General features: G+C 44.7%; 1 protein-coding gene across 1 annotated transcript; it reads left to right on the top strand.

Annotated features, from left to right (window-relative positions):
- Positions 1 to 5,657: 5,657 nt before the first annotated feature.
- LOC138120171 (myosin heavy chain, skeletal muscle, adult-like) lies at positions 5,658 to 20,640 on the top strand. Its single transcript, XM_069032642.1, has 38 exons — positions 5,658 to 5,864; positions 5,953 to 6,096; positions 6,188 to 6,344; positions 7,733 to 7,760; positions 7,859 to 7,973; positions 8,072 to 8,164; positions 8,263 to 8,326; positions 8,411 to 8,509; positions 8,612 to 8,715; positions 8,790 to 8,928; positions 9,639 to 9,757; positions 9,855 to 10,004; positions 10,353 to 10,523; positions 11,023 to 11,332; positions 11,458 to 11,528; positions 12,192 to 12,279; positions 12,373 to 12,490; positions 12,702 to 12,825; positions 12,905 to 13,041; positions 13,144 to 13,399; positions 13,891 to 14,133; positions 14,233 to 14,409; positions 14,495 to 14,640; positions 14,728 to 14,818; positions 14,907 to 15,296; positions 15,413 to 15,539; positions 15,714 to 15,832; positions 16,387 to 16,583; positions 16,885 to 17,068; positions 17,155 to 17,320; positions 17,492 to 17,616; positions 17,803 to 18,111; positions 18,213 to 18,416; positions 18,697 to 18,822; positions 18,917 to 19,087; positions 19,175 to 19,279; positions 19,422 to 19,517; positions 20,407 to 20,640. The coding sequence occupies exons 1-38, from the start codon at positions 5,658 to 5,660 to the stop codon at positions 20,557 to 20,559; spliced, it is 5,823 nt and encodes a 1,940-aa protein (XP_068888743.1). The 3' UTR covers positions 20,560 to 20,640.
- The last annotated feature ends 1,548 nt before the right edge of the window (positions 20,641 to 22,188 follow it).

The following is a 22,188-nucleotide window of genomic DNA, read 5'->3' as shown; positions in this document are numbered from 1 at the left end:
AGCTCCCAGTTCAGCAAAGGGTGGAGGCTGGGTTGAATGCCGAAAAGAGACAGAAAACCTGCAGAACCAGTTCAGCAAGTCCCTGGGAAAAGAATTACAATTGCAGATTGCCTGTCTGAAGGGGGAGGTGAAGAGCAAGCGGGGGCTCTTCATCCTCCAGAAGGAGGTGGACTTGCCTAAATGTGATGTCACTTCACTCCCTGGAGGAAGACTGAGAAAAGCCAACCACCTCCCCTCTCCACTGCACCCCAAGCTCTGCCCGGCTGTAAAGAGAATTCTTTTAATCAGGACTCAGAGTCCGTGGTAATTATACTTCACTCTGCAACAAAATTGGTTAAGTTACAAGAGAAAAATAGCAATCGTCTCAAAAAAAATGAAATGGAGAATGTTTAATAATTTCGCTAATGGGGGGGAATGAAATAAAGTTTTCCAAGGGGGAAGCACATGGTAAAGAGCCCTGGCCTCTTGCTCAGAGCAACTTGTGTGAGAAGTCTGGACTCGTTGGAGCGGGAGAATCCACCTCTTCCTATTCCAAAATGCGCTAGAATTACCAGGAAGTGTGGGATGCAGGGGGCTTCCAACCAATGCACGAGAAACAGCTGGCACCCTGTGGCTTTCTCCCGTGTCATTGTTACTTATTACAAAATTTAAGGATTGAGACCAAGAAGACAAACTCTTGGTGCTGCCCTCAAAAAGTGAGTTGGGAGAGGGGTGGCGAATTCATTTGTCCCGTACAGCCATCAGCCTCGCTGCATTGTAGTTCCCTTGATTTCCCCATATACATTAGTCACCTGGCAGTCCTGTGATGTCCATATGGATTCTTAAGTAGGAGCTTTCACTATGTTTGGAAGCTTCACAACTTCATCTGTGAGTTCCCCATGATTTTTGGACACCTGTATTTGACAACTGAGAAGGAAAAAAAATCTGCCATGTCACTACTAACCCGATGATAAGGGTCTGAAATCAGCTTAATTATGGGAAGAGTGCTTAAGCTGAGAAAAGACAGAGGAATAGCTGCAGGGATGAACTTGTGATAAATATGATCCCAGATGGCACCTCAGGCTGCAGCAAGCACGTGGTGACTGGATGAAAGATCCAGTGGAAAGCTGGGGAGATAAGCAACAGAATTAGCACTCTAAACTTTGTAAGATTAGAATTCACTGCATTCAAGGAACTGCTGGTTAGCACACACTTTGCAGCAGCTGTGACAGAGAAGAGACTGCTCAGGAGAGATGTGCTTTATAAACACAATAAAATCAAATTTTGGGGGCTATTTTAGTCCTTCACAGAATTCTACATTACATGTACTGTCATAGATCAATTCTCAAACAGCTTTATTTTCAGTTATGTCCACAGCTGTATTTGAACCAGGTAAGTCAACACTGCTTTTCTTTCACACCCTAATTAGTGATTTCTACAGGCACTCACTGGCAGTGAGTACTAGAACCCAAAATAACATCTGCCCATACTGTGTGGAGTAGTTATAGTCTCCTATGGGTGTTACACGAGTTGTGTGAGCAGTCTGGTAGCCCCCTCTTATTTGCAGTTGGTATTTCTGTACTGAAAGGACAGCTGCTGAGAAATGAGGAGACACTTGGTGAAGGGCCTGAAGCAGGAAACTTGAGGAACCCAAATTCCCTGAACAGCATGAGCATGGAGAAATTTTAACACAGGACTTCAGTGCTGGACATGGGAAGAGCTAGAAGGAATTCAGCTTCACAGTTTTCACCTCTCCTGAGTGCAGTCTGTTCATTATGAGTCTGCTGTTCAACCAGGGCTATGGTCAGTGTATGTTCCTCAGAACTGAATGACTCATCTTCCTCAAAGGATTTGTGAATAGTAGCTGAACATACAGAGAAATTTGGCAGGAGGTCCCTATTCTTATATGAAGAATTATTTTGTGGAGGTTGCATTATTAATCAGATGTTAAGTGCTCTCTACATTACTGTATTGCACTAGACAAGAATTCAAAATTTCCACACCAGTCCTCTGGTAATGGGCAGCTCTTCTTCCTAATCCTAATTGGAAAATATAAAAAGAAAATATGAATATTGGCTAATATGAAAATATTAGCCTTATGAGATATTCCACCATCCCCATAACTCATGTAGTGAGCTCAGGGGTGATCTCTGGGTTTGGCTTCCAATCTGGGGCCCAAAATGTGCCAGAGCACTCTTGGAAGGGGCTCCTACAGCACAGGAAGTCATCTGATGCTGCATATTGCACTGGATCACAGGCATGGTTTTTCTAACCACTTCACTGTGATATTCCTTGAGATATTTTAATGACTGAAATGCAAATGACCAGGAGAAAAATGTCTTTGGATCTAGAGGATCTGAAGAAGTCTAAATGATTAGTGTAGATCAAGTGTGGATGTGGCACTTGGGGACAAGGTTTAGGGGTGGACTTGGCAGTCCTGGGGTGACAGCTGGACTAGTCTTTTCCAGCCTTAAGAATTCTGTGTTTCTGTGATACTGTGATTGCACCCTTTCCTAAAATTGGACCAGTTAGTCTTCTGGACTACCAGCAAATCTCTTTATCCCACACCATCAGCATTACACACCCTGCTACCTCTAATGCTCTGGTACAGAAGATGCTGTGTTGTTAGGTGTTTCTGGGACTGTGAATGTGAAAATACACTTATTTTGATGGCACGGCACTGCAAGGCTGAGGTTTTATCAGAATGAATAGCAGCAGGAATTGTATGCCAAGGTTTGTGTGACTGGCACAAGCATTTGCATGCTGGTTTGTGGGGAACTGGAGGTAGGAAGGGGACATAGGAACCCCTGGAACTTCAGATTTGACAGAGGGAACTTGTTATTTATGCAGACAATAAAAGGTGCAAGTATGCATCAATTTCAAGTAAGAAATGCAAGGCTGCCAAAAGTGAGAAAGCCAAGTTTCTTGAGAAATCACTTTTAAAATTAAATACGCACAAAGACACATATTATCTGTGCATGCACAAACATATATTTCATTTTGATGTGATAGTGCATGCCCCCTTCCTCCTCAGGTCTGCTCTACAATCTCAGCAATTCCCATAAAGCCTTGATGTTTGTGCAATGAGTGTCCCTTGACTCTACCAAGAGCCGTCACATGGCTGTGCCTGTGTCAGCAGGAACTCCTGACAGGTGAAGGATGGGAGAGGGAATAACCAGTGGCTTGCTGAAAGCCCTGGAACTTTCCCAAGCTAAATCACAGCCGAGTAGAATGGTACCATTGGTGCTGGAGTTTTGGTAACAGCAGTAATTACCCACCTGTATTGTGGCAAGGATGGAAATTTATGGATGACTAAAACAAAACATCTTGCAACCCTATAAACAGCAAGCCTTAGTGAGGCACTTGGAGCTCTCCTGGACTGCAGCAGGCTGCAACCTGCATCTCCCTCAGAGTGGGATGCCTCTCAAAACTCATGAACTCTCAAGTCTGTGAAAAATGGAGGACTGATTTTCAAAAAATTCACCAAAAGCTGATGATGGGTTCCAGAGCAATAGCCTCCACTCCCTGTGGTTCAGCTCTTGCCCACTGAGAAATTCCAAGACATTTGAAGTGAATATTTCACTGAACTCAGAGGGAACTTTTAAAAGGTGTTACCCTTGAACATTTATACACACAGCTTTGTGTCTGTGTGTGAGCATGTGTGAATTCATCTAAGCACTCCACAGCAAGTATAGCTTTAATGTTGCCATCTGGGATCTATAATTAAGTCACTGTTGCAATTATAGTAAATCCTTTTGAATCACTTTATGAATGCCAAATTAGTCAATGATTAAGTCCTGCTAAAACCCTTTAGACACAAACTGTTGACCAGGTCTGGTATTACGATTGGATCCAGCTGCACCTGGATCCATCAGGAGTTTAGAAGTCAAGGGGCCCTCTGTGAACCTCATAACTCCACAGCAGGATCTTTCTCATGCTTTTTACCCTTTTATCCTTTGTATCCCCAGTTGTTGTGCAAATCATTCATAGGAATTCTTAGTTGATTTTTCTTGATCTTTTTAATAAGTAGTAGAGCAGACCTTGCCATCAAACTTTGTTGTGCTTTTGCAAATTTATATTGAACCATTTTTTGCTAATGCCTTTGATGGTGATACTTTAAGCAACCTTAACAACTCATTTGCAACATTTGATTCCTCAAAAGTCAGCTCAGGAATCTATTCAAGAGCTCCATATCAAAGCAGAGTCTCCCATTACTTGGGGCCAGGCTCCCAACTCACTGTGTTTCAAATCATTTCAGCTATTGAGAGCATCCTATACAAAAAACTCGGCTGTAACAGATTTTTACTTCCTGCTTTTTCGAAAATACTGAAAATATTTTTTAGAGAATACTGAAAAGTGACTCCTAATATTATTTGCTAGTTTTTGACATACTTTCCCTGTTCCTCTCAATGCATATGTTCCTAAAGCATCATAGGCGTTGTCATCACCATTACATGACTGAAAAGTTGTGGCATAAACATACCAAGGAAACTGCCATGGGTCAAGGAGCAAATCACTGAGAAAGGCAGCAATAGAACCATGCAAGTTCTCTAAGTGCCTTGAGTAGTCTAGATTCTCTCCTTAACACTCTTGAGAAATTATTTATAGATGTATTCACGTAGTCAGTAAGATATAAAAATGTTCTAATTATATCATTTAAATCAAGTGACAATTATGCCCTTAGTTTGACAGACAATGCTTGGCCAAAAAAGGTTTGCCAGAAATGTTTTGACCGAAGAGAGGGGGACCATCTGCAGCATCTGCAGACGAGACACTATAAAATCTCCCAGAGACAAGTCTAGCCTGTCTCTGCAGAAGGCTTCCGGGTAAGTGCATGCGTTTCGTGAGCTTGAAGAAAGAGAACAACGTCCTTACAATATCCTGTTTCATTTCTTCTGTCTCTAACAACCCTTTCCATGGGGGAGTGCCCATGTGAACAAAAATTTTCAATGTAATTTTGATGCATGTCTTTATATTCAATCTACAATATTCTATGGAATTCTGGTCAGAAAAAAAGAAATGACTACCATTCCTATTTTACAGGGTTGGCCATATTCCAGGATACAAGCTGTTCTCCAAAGGTAATACACTGAATAATGCATTCTTTATCTACACTCTAGGACAGGACTTTTAAAGAGCTGCAAAAATTCTTTTTATAAATCCTCTTATATTTCAGCGAAATTTGCTTAGGCTAGATAGTTGAAAATAAGGAGGATCTAAAAAGTGAAGTAATTTTTAATTTTTTATACAAAATCTAATATTTTAAGCAAGAAAGTACTCTCTTGAAGACTCATTGATCATAATTAAGGACCAGAACAGAGAGTGATTTTTCTATGACTGTAGATTCTTTTATGTGAAAAACTCAAATCTGGTTTAGAATTCAAGGTGAGTTACCAAATTGTACTCAATATTCAGGAGATGTTCTATTTACTGTTGCAAGATCTACATGTTGTAGATGTCTAAGTCTTACTCTTGGGTCAGACTAGGGTACTTCTAATTTCAAAGTAGATTTAATTGGTTTCTTCTTAAGAGCTTATCTTGGAGACTAACTAGGAATTTATTAGCTAAAGAGCAAGGAGCTTTCTCATGGGTATAGATTGTATTATTCTTCTTGATGACCCATAACTTTTTTTCTCCCCAAGACACCTCTGCTCACGAGCTTTCATTGGAGTGAAGACATGGCCTCTGGAGATGCTGAGATGGCTGTTTTTGGGGAGGCAGCTCCTTACCTCCGAAAGTCGGAAAAGGAGAGAATTGCCGCCCAGAACAAACCTTTTGATGCCAAGTCATCTGTCTTTGTGGCTCATCCCAAAGAATCCTTTGTGAAAGGGACAATCACAAGCAGGGAATTGGGCAAAGTCACTGTCAAGACTGAAGCGGGAGAGGTGAGTCAAAAACAAGGCTGAAGGACAACATTTGATCCCTACTGTGAGCTTTTAGGTGATACATGTGGATCTGTTATTTCCTTGACAGACCCTGACTGTGAAGGAAGATCAAGTCTTCTCCATGAACCCTCCCAAGTATGATAAAATCGAGGACATGGCCATGATGACCCACCTCCACGAACCCGCTGTGCTGTACAACCTCAAAGAGCGTTACGCAGCCTGGATGATCTACGTAAGTGGCAGCAGCAGCTTCCTTTGGGCAGCGGCAGGAAGTGCTGGGCCAGGCTCAGGGGAAGCCAACGTGCTGTGTCCCTTCCTTGCAGACCTACTCGGGTCTCTTCTGCGTCACCGTCAACCCCTACAAGTGGCTGCCGGTGTACAACCCGGAGGTGGTGTTGGCCTACCGAGGCAAGAAGCGCCAGGAGGCCCCTCCACACATCTTCTCCATCTCTGACAACGCCTATCAGTCCATGCTGACTGGTGAGTGCTTGATTTCCTTTGAGCTGCTCTTGAAATTGTCTGTCTGTAGAGGGAAATGTAGGGTATTCTCTGGAAATACGGTGCCACACGTAAAAAAAATTGTGTGTGTGAAATTAATGGAAGATTAATGCACTTAACTCATAATGGTCTGTGTGAGCTGAGTGTCTGTGTTCCCATTAGAAACACTAAAGGCCTGGACATAATCTAGAGGGAATAAGTTCACTGGAAAGAAACCACCTATTTTGTTGTGTAGACCTTATTGCCTATAATGGAATCTTACATATATGGATAGATTTACGTATCTTAATCATTAATTAGTTTTAGAGATAGATAGAGAGTACAGGATACAGTTAAATGACACATACCCTATAAACGATGTGCATAATGTCAAATGAAATATTTAAGCATCAGTGCTAACAAATGAAACAGAGATCTCTACCTTAAACAGGTACATAAGCCTCACTTGAGGCACTTATTATGCAAATGGATTTCATTATGTAGATGATGGCCATGTGATCTAAATTGCATACAGCCTTTAACGATCTCTGGAACTCTTACACCAGTCTGTAGCTGCAACTATAAATCAATTACACTGTATAGTGAAAAGTGAACTTCGTAAAACAACATCAAGGAAGAAATAAAGCTTTTAATATTTAAATTGAGCAGCTTCAAAAAATTCCTTTCTGCTTTTTCCTTTTCCTTTTATCTCTTTTTTCTCTTCCTTATATATGCACTGAAATAAAAGGTGTTCAGGATTTTAGAACTTCTTCTCCTGTTCTTTTCTTAGACACTGGTAAATGCAGTCAGAATAGAAAAATAGAAAATAAATGTTGTCAATGTATAATCTCAAGAACGCATAATTTCTGTATATATAGGGATTAAAAAAATAAGAGGTGGAAAAGGGTGAAAGATGTTGCTCAGATGTTTCTATAATGAATGATTCCTCCAAATTTCCATAAGTTTATTCAAGAAACTTCTAGCTTCAGAAGAATTTACATACAAAAAAATTAAAACCTCAGTATTTTTATTACCTGTACTTGCCTATTAAGAGAGAAATAAGTAGCTTGATGAAAAGACAATGTCAGGAAAGGCATAAGACTACTGAAGTTTCTCTGAAGTGATTCCTTTATGGAACTAGTTGCTAATAGCTGAAGTACTGCTGGGACCATCAAAAGTACCCACTAGAATTCCCTGGGCACTTTTTGCTATTTTCTGTTCCTGGATCCTCTGAAAGCTTCAGTTGTTCTTTTTCTCCTAGTACTCGAATTCTTTGTTACTCATAAGCAGTAGGAAAAGGTTTCTTATCTCTGTTCTTTTTCTCCTAGTTCTTGAATTCTTTGTTATTCATAAGCACTAGGAAAAGGTTTCTTATCTCCGTCTTTTCACAGATCGGGAGAACCAGTCCATCCTGATCACGTACGTACAGCCCCTGCGCGGGTCCCTGCGGGGCTGCCCGGTGCCAGGGGACCTCCTGCCTGACCATGCACCCTCTGCTTCTCTCTTGGCTCTGACAGCGGAGAATCCGGTGCCGGGAAGACTGTGAACACAAAGCGTGTCATCCAGTACTTTGCAACAATTGCAGCCAGTGGGGACAAGAAGAAGGAGGAACATGCATCAGGCAAAATGCAGGTAAATTAGTAGACACTATTTGTTGGGATCAATTCTTTCCTTTGTTCCTGACATGATTTTTGGCAAAAGGATAACAAGCAATAATTGTCGCTCTGCAGGGAACGCTTGAGGATCAAATCATCAGTGCCAACCCACTGCTGGAGGCCTTTGGAAATGCCAAGACCGTGAGGAATGACAACTCCTCACGCTTTGTAAGTCATTACTTGGGACCACTGTCAACACCAATTTGAATATCCCTGCTGTCTGGATTGGTAAAAGAGGTCTTGATTTACTTTCCTGCTGCTTTCAGGGTAAATTCATCAGAATCCACTTTGGTGCCACAGGCAAGCTGGCTTCTGCTGACATTGAAACATGTAAGACACCCTTCTGGCCTGATCCCCCTTCCCTCCAGCCTTCCCCACTTCTTGTGCTTGACTCTGTCCTACCATCCTTGCCAGATCTGCTGGAGAAGTCCAGAGTCACTTTCCAGCTCAAGGCGGAAAGAAGCTACCACATCTTTTATCAGATCATGTCCAACAAGAAGCCGGAGCTAATTGGTAGGAAGGAGCACTAACTTTTTTGGAAGATTACTGAGCAATAGTTCATTGTGTTATCTGAAAACTAAAGTAAGCTTGTTTTTCTCCTTCTGTTGCTTTCAGACATGCTCCTCATTACCACCAACCCTTATGATTTCCACTTTGTGAGTCAAGGTGAGATCACTGTCCCCAGCATTGATGATCAGGAGGAGCTGATGGCCACAGATGTGAGTAACTTTACCAAATGATCATCTGGTGGATTTGAGCCCTGGTATATATGCATTTATGTTTCTGTTGCCAGAGTGCCATTGACATCCTGGGCTTCACTCCAGATGAGAAAACAGCCATCTACAAGCTGACAGGGGCTGTCATGCACTATGGGAACCTGAAGTTCAAGCAGAAGCAGCGTGAGGAGCAGGCAGAGCCTGATGGCACAGAAGGTATCAGCAGAGTCAGCAAACTTTCCAAAAGAGGTCTTTATTACATAAGGACTTAGGCAGATTTCAGGCTTTAAATGTATAAACTAAGAATAAGAGTAGTTGTTCCATGACTAGATAACAGTTGAGGCATTTATCTCATTTAATGATATCTGTGTTTTTCCTTTGTGACTACTTCATAGATAAGAGCTCCAGTGTACACTGACAGGAAGCCAGGAGACTTGCATGTCAATTGCTATAATATTGCTAATCATTCTTAAGTTGAAATACACCTTGCAGCCTCTGCTGTAGTATGGAGTAGTGACTGGTTCAGCCCTAATAGGACAGAAGGCTGAGCTCCTCTTCACCCTCACCTGTTGGAGGGAATTCTGACATGAGATGTGTCCATGTGATTAACCTCTGTCACAGCAGGAAGAACAGTCCATACCTCCATCTTTCTGAGTGATAAATCCTCCTGCTATGACTAGAAAGTTTGAAGTTTCATACTGAAGCCTGAAAAAGGATAAAGGCAATGAGCTCTCTTGAACGTTTGCAGAAACTGATGTTCAGAAAGAGTTATGTACTCTGAGTCCTGAACACAAGAGAGAAATTAGCTTTGTGACTTTGACAGATACTGTTGTGCAACCCTGTGGAGAACGCTTTAGGGACAGTCTGTCAAGTACCAATTTTAGGAATTTTTGATTATCTACTTTTCTGTCTTTTCTGGCATTTAGTTGCCGACAAGGCTGCCTACCTGATGGGTCTGAACTCAGCAGACCTGCTCAAGGCCCTCTGCTACCCCCGAGTCAAGGTGGGGAATGAATATGTGACCAAGGGCCAGACTGTGCAGCAGGTAGAAAAAATATGGTAATGTGGAGCATGCTGTGGTGGTTCCCATTGATTCTCCTCTGCTGTGTATAGTAACCTCCAAAGCTTTCTCTATGCTTTAGGTGAACAATTCAGTGGGTGCCCTAGCAAAGGCTGTCTATGAGAAGATGTTCCTGTGGATGGTTGTTCGCATCAACCAACAGCTGGATACGAAGCAGCCCAGGCAGTACTTCATTGGTGTCCTGGACATTGCTGGTTTTGAGATCTTTGATGTAAGAAGCACAGTTTTCCTAGCACTTTTGTAGAACAATAATTAAGATTTTTGAGATGTGTTTAATAGAAGTGTGTTATCTCCCTACACTTATTTGTAGGGCTTTTGGAATCATGTTTCTAATCCTGAAAAAATAATAGAATAGAAAACTAATCTTCTATTTGCTCTAAATTAGAAACCTCTCTTTTCTAAGTACAAAGCCTATCCTAGAGAGATAGTAAATGAAAACTACACAGGAAGGGGACTTGCATTTAAAGTATAAGCCATGGTGAATTAGGATTGCACAAGAAAACACCTTGGTATTATCACTGATCCATGAAAGCGTTCTATGTCTTTTTATGTCTGGCAGTTCAACAGCTTTGAGCAGCTGTGCATCAACTTCACCAATGAGAAACTGCAACAGTTCTTCAACCACCACATGTTCGTGCTGGAGCAGGAGGAGTACAAGAAGGAGGGAATTGAATGGACATTCATTGACTTTGGGATGGACCTGGCTGCCTGCATTGAGCTCATTGAGAAGGTATCCTTCCTGTTCAAGTCTATTATATATTAGGTCTTCCATACTTGCCAAGAGAAACAATTTAGAGGCATGTGAGAAAATTTTGGTTTCTTCAAATACATACCCTGTGAAAGTGGCAAGAGGGTAGAAGTGTTTTTGAAGGTCATATTCAGATATCAGAACTTTTGGTGAGAGAATTCATTGTCAGATTACAAAATGAAGTGAAAAATGTGGTCATGTTTTCTAAGTACTTATCAGTAAACAGTCCTTACCAGTTAATGGGTTTTATGGAGAGGACAGTATTTTATATCGTGATATCTACAATAATTTCATCAGCAAAGGCATTTCCATAATTTTGGAATGAAACAGCAACACTGAAAAAAGTTGAGCTTTAGTTGATTTTCTCTGACTTAAAGTCAGTATGGGAACAGCTTCCTTTTCTGACTCCAGCAACTTTCCTACCAAGAGGTGTGTCCGTTCTAATCTGTTTCTCCCTCTCGTCTGTGATAATCTCTCCCAGCCCATGGGCATCTTCTCCATCCTGGAAGAGGAGTGCATGTTCCCCAAGGCAACTGACACCTCTTTCAAGAACAAGCTCTATGACCAGCACCTGGGCAAGTCCAACAACTTCCAGAAGCCCAAGCCTGCCAAGGGCAAGACTGAGGCCCACTTCTCCCTGGTGCACTATGCTGGCACAGTGGACTACAACATCTCTGGCTGGCTGGAGAAGAACAAGGACCCTCTGAATGAAACTGTCATTGGGCTGTACCAGAAATCATCTGTGAAGACCCTGGCTTTACTCTTTGCCAACTATGGTGGAGCAGATGCAGGTCAGTTTTGTGGAAATTGTATTTTCAGTGTGGGACAAAGTTGTCACAGAATTAAAGCCATAAACACTAAACATTTAAAGTTGTTTCATGCTAATTTTAAAACTTTTTCTTGATGCAATTCACAGAGGCTGGTGGTGGCAAGAAGGGAGGCAAGAAGAAGGGTTCTTCCTTCCAGACCGTCTCAGCTCTTTTCCGGGTACAGTACTGCATTTGTTATTTCTGAAATTTGATGATAAGGGGTCAGCTAATATTAAATTTGAAAGAGATATTTTAAGTGAAAGTAAAGGGAGTAAATTTCTTTGGAAGTTCCACATCAGGTTTTCCAGGGTCAATTTTAACATTGCAAATACGTCCAAAAATGAGCATTCAGTCTTCAAAATCATGGAAATCTAATAATTTATGGTAGTTTTCTTTCCTATTTTTTTTATTTGCAGATATCATTCAGATCTTCATACTTTTATATATATGGGTCATACTAGAACGCTAATATTAATATTCCTGCATTTCTGTTGAGGAGTTGAAAATAATTTCCAAGGAGATAGTTATTATCTCATTGGAATAAATCTCCATTTTTAAAAACTTAAGTAGATTGACTTCTGAAGGCAGAATATGAAAAATCTAAGTCATTTGCTCTTTGTGAACAACTGAAGTTATATATAAGTTTTCACTGAGCCAATAGCAGCATAGGATTTCAGTCTAAAAATGGTGCTTAGTGTCTTCAAATAGAAGAAATTTTTGGGTTTTGTGGCTTTATCTAAGTGCTCCAAAACACAGCTTGAGAAGTTCTAAAATCATTACTTAGGCTTGGTGCATAAAACACTGGATACAGGAAACTCACACTGCTAATTGGTTCCTTTAGGAGAATCTCAACAAGCTGATGACCAATCTGCGGAGCACTCACCCCCATTTTGTGCGCTGTATCATCCCCAATGAGACTAAAACACCTGGTAAGATGCTCAAGCAGAAAGAGCCTTGCTCTGATGCATCCATTCCCCTCTGCACTGCAACCTGTGCCATTCATTTGTGCTCTGCACTGCCAGGTGCCATGGAGCACGAGCTGGTGCTTCACCAGCTGCGCTGTAACGGCGTGCTGGAAGGGATCAGGATTTGCAGGAAAGGGTTCCCCAGCAGAGTCCTCTACGCTGACTTCAAACAGAGGTGAGAGCTGTGAAATGAAGAGGTAAGTCAGGTGTCCTTACCAACTGCTGTCCATCACACAACTGAGCTTTACCAGGCTCTCTGAGTACAGAGGAATGAAATTCCAACTTCCTCCGCCTAATTCTGCTGCAAATGCTGCTCTTGGTTTCAGTAAACAGAATAATCTCATGACTTGACATTGTCTTCATTCCTATTTCCTCTAATTCCACAGGTACAAGGTGCTTAATGCCAGTGCCATCCCCGAGGGACAGTTCATCGATAGCAAGAAGGCTTCTGAGAAGCTCCTTGGGTCAATCGATGTGGACCACACCCAGTACAAATTTGGACACACCAAGGTACACACTTCTCCATTCACTGAGTCCCTGGGCTTTGCTCTACCTGACAGTGATGTGCTGCAACATTCCCTCTCTCAAGGTGTTCTTCAAAGCTGGGCTGCTGGGACTCCTGGAGGAGATGAGGGATGAGAAGCTGGCACAGCTCATCACCCGCACCCAGGCCAGGTGCAGGGGCTTCCTGATGAGGGTGGAGTACCGGAGAATGGTGGAGCGGAGGTACAAATTCCTCTTCTTCAGTTAAAGTCACTCTGCTCATGGGAAAGTGTTGACAACTTGTCAGATTGTGAATATTCATTGTATGTTTTAATTATGCCTCAGGGAATCCATCTTCTGCATCCAGTACAACATCCGTGCATTCATGAATGTCAAACACTGGCCATGGATGAAGCTGTTCTTCAAGATCAAGCCCTTGCTGAAGAGTGCAGAGTCTGAGAAGGAGATGGCCAACATGAAACAAGAGTTTGAGAAAACCAAGGAAGAGCTTGCAAAGTCTGAGGCAAAGCGGAAGGAGCTGGAGGAGAAAATGGTGAAGCTTGTGCAGGAGAAAAATGACCTGCAGCTCCAAGTACAGGCTGTGAGTTTATCACCTTTAGTTTATCACTCAGAAAATGAGTTTATACATTCAGACTGTCCTTTATGAACAGAAGATCAGACTAGAGAAGAACAAAAGTCATACATTTAGGGAATTATCCATCATATGTGTGTGAAGGTGAGGAAACAAATTCTGGCAGTGATGTGGTGAGCACTCTGATAGCCAGTGGAAAGAAACAGGGAGTTTCAAGTGGAAGTCAGTGCTCTTGCCTTCAGAGGAAGGAGGCAGATGTAGATCCTCCACAGGATGTAGAACAATGAATTAATTTTGCAGCATAAATGCAAACTACGCTTAAAAGTGGTACTTGTCAATGCAGATCCAGGAAAAGCCATCCTCTCTTTGCTTGTTAACTAGCAGTTAAGATTCTTCTGATGCTGAAGTTAAAGGTCAGGTTCAGCCACTACTCAGTGATAAAGAGGCAGAGAAGAGAAAGTGCAAAACATTAGAAGCCATAAAATTTGTCTCCCTGCCAGGAAGCAGATAGCTTGGCTGATGCTGAGGAAAGGTGTGACCAGCTCATCAAAACCAAAATCCAGCTGGAAGCCAAAATTAAGGAAGTGACTGAAAGGGCTGAGGATGAAGAGGAAATTAATGCTGAGCTGACAGCCAAGAAGAGGAAACTGGAAGATGAATGTTCAGAGCTGAAGAAAGATATTGATGACCTTGAGCTAACACTGGCCAAGGTGGAGAAGGAAAAACACGCCACTGAAAACAAGGTATGAGGTAGAACCTGTCACTCGCACTCCAGAAAAGACCTGTCTTCTTATAGTTTTAAGCACCATTTTCTATCTGTGCTTGCTCCTTTCTTCTCAAAGGTGAAAAACCTGACTGAGGAGATGGCAGCCCTGGATGAGACTATTGTGAAGCTGACAAAAGAGAAGAAAGCCCTCCAAGAGGCCCATCAGCAAACCCTGGATGACCTGCAGGCAGAAGAAGACAAAGTCAATACACTGACCAAGGCCAAGACCAAGCTGGAGCAGCAAGTGGACGATGTAAGCACACAGACATAGAGCAGGAACAGCACAGGTATGGAGTCCGACCTGGCTGGGAGAGCACTGATGGTCTTGTTGTGTTTAGCTGGAAGGGTCCCTGGAGCAAGAGAAGAAGCTGCGCGTGGACCTGGAGAGAGCTAAGAGGAAACTGGAAGGAGACCTGAAGCTGGCCCAGGACAGCATCATGGATTTGGAGAATGATAAGCAGCAGCTGGAGGAGAAACTGAAGAAGTAAGTGTGGCTGTGGGACACCTGAGTGCTGGGCTGGAGCACTTGTGTTTTTTCTTTGAGCTCTAACACGGTTCACTTTGCCCAAAGGAAAGACTTTGAAATCAGCCAGATCCAGAGCAACATTGAGGATGAACAAGCCCTGGGAGTGCAACTTCAGAAGAAGATCAAGGAGCTGCAGGCAAGTCTCTGTTCCTTCCCCTCCCTTGCTCAGGCTCAGCTCAGGCAGGAGGAGGGCACGGGTGTGAAGGGTCCCTGCTGTTCTCCAGGCCCGTATTGAGGAGCTGGAGGAGGAGATTGAGGCAGAGCGAACCTCTCGCGCTAAAGCAGAGAAGCATCGGGCTGACCTGTCGAGGGAGCTGGAGGAGATCAGCGAGCGCCTGGAAGAAGCAGGAGGGGCGACAGCAGCTCAGATTGAGATGAACAAGAAGCGTGAGGCAGAATTCCAGAAGATGCGCCGTGACCTGGAAGAGGCCACGCTGCAGCACGAAGCCACGGCTGCCGCCCTGCGCAAGAAGCACGCGGACAGCACCGCGGAGCTGGGGGAGCAGATCGACAACCTGCAACGCGTGAAGCAGAAGCTGGAGAAGGAGAAGAGTGAGCTGAAGATGGAGATTGATGACTTGGCCAGCAACATGGAGTCTGTCTCCAAGGCCAAGGTACACAAATTTTTTATAGGCTCGTTGACCCAGAGGAATACAACACAACTTCTTGCACCTGGCCTTCTCTAGAGTGTGAACAGTTCACTCATCACTTTCCATATGCTGAAACACAGGCAAATCTGGAGAAGATGTGCCGCACACTGGAAGATCAGCTGAGTGAGATTAAGACCAAGGAAGAAGAGCATCAGCGCATGATCAATGACCTCAATCTTCAAAGATCTCGTCTGCAGACCGAGTCAGGTAACACACCCCTATGCCGCTCTGGAATGGAATAACCTGTAACCAATGATAATGAAAAAAAGATTGATGTTTTACTCAAATTGATCTATTCTCTGTAAGCTGATATACTGTGCTTAAAAGAAATAATGATTTAGTGTAGATTTTAAATGGCAGTCTGTCGGTAAACTTCCTTAGGTGAATATTCCCGCCAGGTGGAAGAAAAAGATGGTTTGATATCTCAGTTATCCAGAAGCAAACAGGCATTCACTCAACAGATTGAGGAACTAAAGAGACACTTAGAGGAAGAAATAAAGGTAAAAGTACTTCCTGCAGGGCATTGATTTTGGATTGGGAATCTCTTTTCTTTAAGGATATTTCCAACTCTCATATAAAATCAGAATATTAGCGGTATTATTTAAATTTTTGAGCTATCAAGAAAGGTGAGAAATTTTGCCTTCTCCCTCTCTGGTGTGGTAAATTGAGAAAGACATCCCCTCCAATGTGGATACTTAGACAGGGAAAAAACAATTTTAGGTCTGTAATCAGATTTATGATGATATATAAAAAAGGATTGAGATATATTTAAAAAGAAGCTGCACATTTTAGTCTACTTTTTCACAGTGGCAGCTGAAGCTTTAGAACATATTTAAAAGGATTCAATGATTCACAACTGTATAGGTGTCATTTAGAATTTACCCATCATCTCTCCTGAGAAGGCATTCAAGATTCTCAAAATGTGGAATCAATATGCCATTTTTTCTCGGTCTGACTTTAAATGTCATAATCAAAGATTTTTCAACAACTTTCATCAAGCTATTGTTTTACTGTCTCATGGGAAATTCATTGTCCCAACACAACTTCTCCCAAGGCCAAGAACGCCCTGGCCCACGCCCTGCAGTCCGCTCGCCACGACTGTGACTTGCTCCGGGAACAATATGAGGAGGAGCAGGAGGCCAAGGGGGAGCTGCAGCGCGCCCTGTCCAAGGCCAACAGCGAAGTGGCCCAGTGGAGAACCAAATACGAGACGGACGCGATTCAGCGCACGGAGGAGCTCGAGGAGGCCAAGTATGTGGTGATAGGCAGTGAAGAAAAAATGTAAAGCTAAAAATTCAAAGGCAACATTGCAAGAGAAACATCACAATATTATGAGGAATAAGTAATGGTTTTGATTTGGGGAAGAGCAATAGAAAATGCAAAACTTTATCCTAAAAAGTATTTAGTGGTATAATAAAGGCTAAGCCTAAGGACAGCATAAACGTAGCCCTTAATACTGTGTGACTGCAAACTGCAAAATGATTAGGCACGCTATAGTAAAAAGCACACTGGATCCTCAGTACTAAATGTGAGCTGACCTTATGTCTCACAGAAAGAAGCTGGCACAACGCCTGCAGGATGCAGAGGAACAAGTTGAGGCTGTCAATGCCAAATGTGCCTCCCTGGAAAAGACAAAGCAGAGGCTGCAGAATGAAGTGGAGGACCTGATGATTGATGTGGAGAAATCCAATGCTGCCTGCGCTGCTCTGGATAAGAAGCAGAAGAACTTTGACAAGGTCTTTTGGCCTCCAGCACCAGGACTCCTGGCCAGAGCATTCCCCCATGACTGCCACATCCCTACTCACACTTGGTTTCTCTTCAGATCCTGGCAGAATGGAAGCAGAAGTATGAGGAAACGCAGGCTGAGCTGGAGGCCTCGCAGAAGGAGTCGCGCTCTCTCAGCACGGAGCTGTTCAAGATGAAGAATGCCTATGAGGAGTCCTTGGACCACCTGGAAACAATGAAGCGGGAGAACAAGAACCTGCAGCGTAAGTCCCTGGCCCTCTGCTCCTCACTGGGCTTTCTCACTATCAGCCATGACCACCATTGTTCATGGGTCTGTGCCTGCAGGTCTGCAAAGATGCCTGTCACCTTGGTGGGACAGGGCCCTTGCCATTCTGCTCTGTGCCTGACCATGCCAATGATCCCTGTTTCCACAGAGGAGATTTCCGACCTCACGGAGCAGATTGCTGAGGGAGGAAAGGCAATTCATGAGCTGGAGAAAATCAAGAAGCAGATTGAGCTGGAGAAATCTGAAATCCAGGCTGCTCTGGAAGAGGCTGAGGTATTTGACCATAATCAGTGGTGTCTGCAGTAAATAAATGAGGAAATAGGCCTCAAAAGGCCTGGGTTCCCCTGTGTTCCTGCTGGGGAGTGCAGACAGCTGAGATCTCTGGAAATATTCTGTCATTCCCTGAAAAGCAAGCAGCAGGTTTATTGATGTTATCAATGTTTGTGTCCACTTGGCCAGGCCTCCCTGGAACATGAGGAGGGGAAGATCCTGCGCCTGCAGCTGGAGCTCAACCAAGTGAAGTCTGAGATCGACAGGAAGATAGCAGAGAAAGATGAGGAGATTGAACAGCTGAAGAGAAACCACCTCCGAGTTGTGGAGTCCTTGCAGAGCAGCTTGGATGCTGAGATCAGGAGCAGGAATGAAGCCCTGAGGCTGAAGAAGAAGATGGAGGGAGACCTGAATGAAATGGAGATCCAGCTGAGCCATGCCAACCGTGTGGCTGCAGAGGCACAGAAGAACCTGAGAAACACCCAGGCAGTGCTCAAGGTCTGATCAGCAAAGCTACAGAAAGAGAAATGAGATCCCTGACATTTTTGCCATGGAAGCGAACACTGACACCTGGTAATTTCTCTTGTCTCTCCTTCCAGGAAACTCAGATCCATCTGGATGATGCTATGAGAACAAAGGATGACCTGAAGGAGCAGGTGGCCATGGTGGAGCGCAGGGCAAACCTGCTGCAGGCTGAAATTGAGGAGCTGCGGGCAGCCCTGGAGCAGACAGAGCGGTCGAGGAAATTGGCTGAGCAGGAGCTTCTGGATGCCACTGAACGTGTGCAGCTCCTCCACACCCAGGTCAGGGCAGGGAGCAAACAGCCAAGTTGACAGTGACACTGGGCTGGGATATACCAGAGGACCAGCAGTACTAGAATGGCCTCTCTACTGCTGTCCACAAGGAAAGGCGTGTTTTGCATCCATCCCCCAAGGCCACACCTGACATTTTGTACACAACCATTGTAACAATACTTCCACAATAAGAGTAGGAAGCTGGAAGGGAAAAGACTTTGCTCAGGGAGAAGGTTTATCATGGCCGGTTTTAGAATCCAACTCTTGCTGTGTCCTTCCCATTGCACAGAACACCAGCTTGATCAACACCAAGAAGAAGCTGGAATCAGACATTGCCCAAATCCAGGGTGAAATGGAGGATACCATCCAGGAAGCCCGCAATGCTGAGGAGAAGGCCAAGAAGGCCATCACAGATGTGAGTTGGGCATTCCTGGCATTGCTGATGGTGAATGTACTCTTCCCAAAATATCTTCAGTTCTAAAATGGCTTTGACCTTTTGCTCTGATCAGGCGGCCATGATGGCAGAAGAGCTGAAGAAGGAGCAGGACACCAGTGCCCACCTGGAGAGGATGAAGAAGAACCTGGACCAGACGGTGAAGGACCTGCAGCACCGTCTGGATGAGGCCGAGCAGCTGGCACTGAAGGGAGGGAAGAAGCAGATCCAGAAGCTGGAGGCCAGAGTGTGTAGGGCTGGGGCTGGGGGTGAGTGAGGCTGTCCTTGGAGAGACATTGGCAGGGAAGCTGCAGGGATGGGCTTGTCCTTGCAGGTGCGGGAGCTGGAAGGGGAGGTTGATGCTGAGCAGAAGCGCAGCGCTGAAGCCGTGAAGGGCGTGCGCAAGTACGAGCGGAGGGTGAAGGAACTGACCTACCAGGTAAGGCAGGAGCTCTCCTGCTCTGGCAGGGTTTGCTCACAGCAAGCCACATTTTGCACACACCATCCCCAAGGGCGATTGTTAATCCTCTGTGATGTAGGACCAAGAATTGACTCTCTTTCCTCTTTGCCAACCACTTTAGTCTGAGGAAGACAGGAAGAATGTCCTCAGGCTGCAGGATCTGGTGGACAAGCTGCAAATGAAAGTGAAATCCTACAAGAGACAATCTGAGGAGGCTGTAAGTATCTCTCTGAGTGCTTGGCAAGAACCACCTTCACAGAGGGTAGTCTGGCCATTGTGGAGACAAATGTAAGAAAGCTGGAAGATGCCAGTCATCAATAATGGAGTTCTTCAAATTCTCTGAAAGGGTCATAAAACAGAGTCGCCAAAGAGTCACTAAGAAGACTAAAGAGGAGGGCAAATGCACATAGCATTTTTTGCATGAGAACAACAAAGCAACCTGTAAGGGTCTTATGACTGATATCAGTACTACAATGTATTAAGAAATTTTGAAAAGAACTTACTTTTAGAGTTTTGATAGCAGACAGGGAAAGTGTTGGAAGTCCCCTCCCAAGCCACTTTGCATTATGATTCTGTAATTGTACAGGGAGCCTTTGCCTGTGTCTAGGCATGCAGCAGTCAGGGATGCCCCAAGGGAAGTCCTGCAGCCCCTGAATTTATGATTGTCTGAGCATGGGTTCTTCACTGTGGAAACAGCCCAGCACAGAGTAGGGCTTCTGGCTTCGGTTAAGGTGATTTATGAGGAGACCTCTTGGAATTGTGGTCTCTCATAAACTCCTAACCTCACCTAAGGGTCTGCAGATGTAGTTCATCCAGTTTGATTCCAGAGCTATAAAAATCAGATTTCCAGCTGCCCATTTTGCTTCCTTCCTACAAACCAGGGCAGAATTATGTTCATATCCCATTATGCTCCTTCTACAATGGATCTTCTCCAAAGACAGGGAAGAGCAGCTCTGTGTGAGGCTGAGGTGTGAGCAGTGGTAGAAATGGGATGGAAATTTGTGCCTTCCCCCTAGGGAAGAGCTGCAGCCCAACAAAGCCAAGGTGCAAGAAGTGTGAAAACCCTACCCTGGGCTCCTGGCCCCTGACTCCCTCTCCCCACACAGGAGGAGCTGTCCAATATCAACCTGTCCAAGTTCCGCAAGATCCAGCACGAGCTGGAGGAAGCCGAGGAGCGGGCTGACATTGCAGAGTCCCAGGTCAACAAGCTCCGAGCGAAGAGTCGGGAGTTCCACAGGAGGATAGAAGAGGAAGAGTGAGGATGTCATTAGGCAGCAAAGTGACCTGAGGGCTGCACAAAATGTGAACCTCTTGGTCACTTTCCTTCTGCCATGAGTCTTTGTCCCACCCCAGTGTCTAGTGAATAAATACTGTAGATCCCTCTGCATACAACCCATGACCAGTGCTTTCTTTGGGTTTTGTTCTCCTTGGACAATTGCATTGCAGAAGAAGTTTCCTTACTTTTCCTGTCTGGGAGAAGGGAGAAGCTGGTGTCAGAGCTGGACTGAGGATCTACAAACTTAGAGGCCGGCCATTTCTCTGGAGACTCCTGAAAATCCAGCCTGTGCTCTCTCCTGTCTCCAGCAGCTCCTTGTCCAGCTTGTGCCTTTGAGTCCTCCTACTGCTTCTCCCAGTGTCCTTTCAGCACAGCTTCTTTCCCGTGGGAGAGCCAAGAGAGGGTGATCCTTTTCCTTTTTCCTTTCCCTATTCTCGTTTGTGATGCTGGCCCTCACAAACCCTAAACACCAATCTCTGGGTAAGTCATCAGAAGCTGCAGTGCAGTGCACTGTGAAGGATGGGCAGTTCCTTGACAGAGACAATTTGAGTCACAGAGAGCACGGTTACAACACACCAACAGTGTCCCTACATTGTGCCATCTCCCTCACCCTAGATTTCCTCAGCTGCTGCCACCAGCTGCTGCCAGTTTCTCTTGAGTGGGCAAAAAGCTGAGCCTGCCTGGGGGCTTGTGCTGGAAAGACTCTCAGGACTCTCCCTTAGCACCCAGCTCTCACACACCACATGGCTCCAACACACCTCTTCACCACATCAACAGAGAGAACACTCAGCTTTGGAGGATTTTCCCAGAAACCTCAAAGGCCATGGGGCTCTGTATATACACTCAGTCAGAAAGGTTAGTGGTAGCTGAGGGCTATGAAGTTAATTTGGAAATCCTTCCTGCAGTATCAGCTCATGAAATTGCCCCCACTGCTGTATCTCTGTCCCCTTCAGAAGCTGTTACCCCATCTCCATGTTGCAGAAGTCCTGGAGAGTTTCTCTGATGACTTGTCGAAAAGCACTGTCTCAAAGGACACCCTTGGCAAATGACCAGCAAGTCAGTGAAGAAGCAACTCTTGTGTTGTGGGTGTGACTGCATCTACTGTAAAGTCTGCTGTTTCTTCCTCCAGCCTCCTGCCTGTTTCACTTGCACACACCCTCTGGCATCTCTCTCAGTCTCCTGGGTATGGCTGAGAATAAAGCAGGCAGCCCCAAGCCCTGAGCTCACAGACAGGTTCACACCGTCAGGCAGGACCTGCCCTAAGCACGGCTGGGCACTGCTGATGGCACTGAGGGCTGGCCCTGCACCCCCAGCAAACTCACAGCTCCCTCTGCCCTCACCTCCTGCGCTCCAAGGCCACACCAAATTGCCCCTCAGCCTTCACAAGAGCCATTGCTAGAGGAGGGGACAAGGCTGCAGGGAGCTTTGGAGGAGGCCCCTACCAGGAGGATCAGCCCCATCACGTGTCTCCTTTCATCCTCAATGTCAAAAGCCCAAAATAGCCCCGCTCTCCCAAGACTCCTGTGCGGGGTCGTGCCTGTTTGTGGGGATGATTTGCTTCCACTAATAGCGCCTGAAGACATTCCTGGGCGGGTAGGCTGCCTTCTATGTC

Source organism: Aphelocoma coerulescens, chromosome 18 (assembly GCF_041296385.1).
Source record: "Aphelocoma coerulescens isolate FSJ_1873_10779 chromosome 18, UR_Acoe_1.0, whole genome shotgun sequence".
Taxonomy (NCBI): Eukaryota; Metazoa; Chordata; class Aves; order Passeriformes; family Corvidae; genus Aphelocoma; species Aphelocoma coerulescens.
The sequence above is the reverse complement of the archived record's forward strand: the minus strand, read 5'-3'. Positions and strand labels throughout refer to the sequence as shown.

Coding starts and splice junctions, on each gene's coding strand:
- LOC138120171 (XM_069032642.1), top strand. CDS start 5,658: ATGGCCTCTGGAGATGCTGAGATGGCTGTTTTTGGGGAGGCAGCTCCT. Junction 7,974..8,071: donor ATGCATCAGGCAAAATGCAG/GTAAATTAGTAG, acceptor GTCGCTCTGCAG/GGAACGCTTGAGGATCAAAT. Junction 17,069..17,154: donor AGCAGAAGAACTTTGACAAG/GTCTTTTGGCCT, acceptor GTTTCTCTTCAG/ATCCTGGCAGAATGGAAGCA.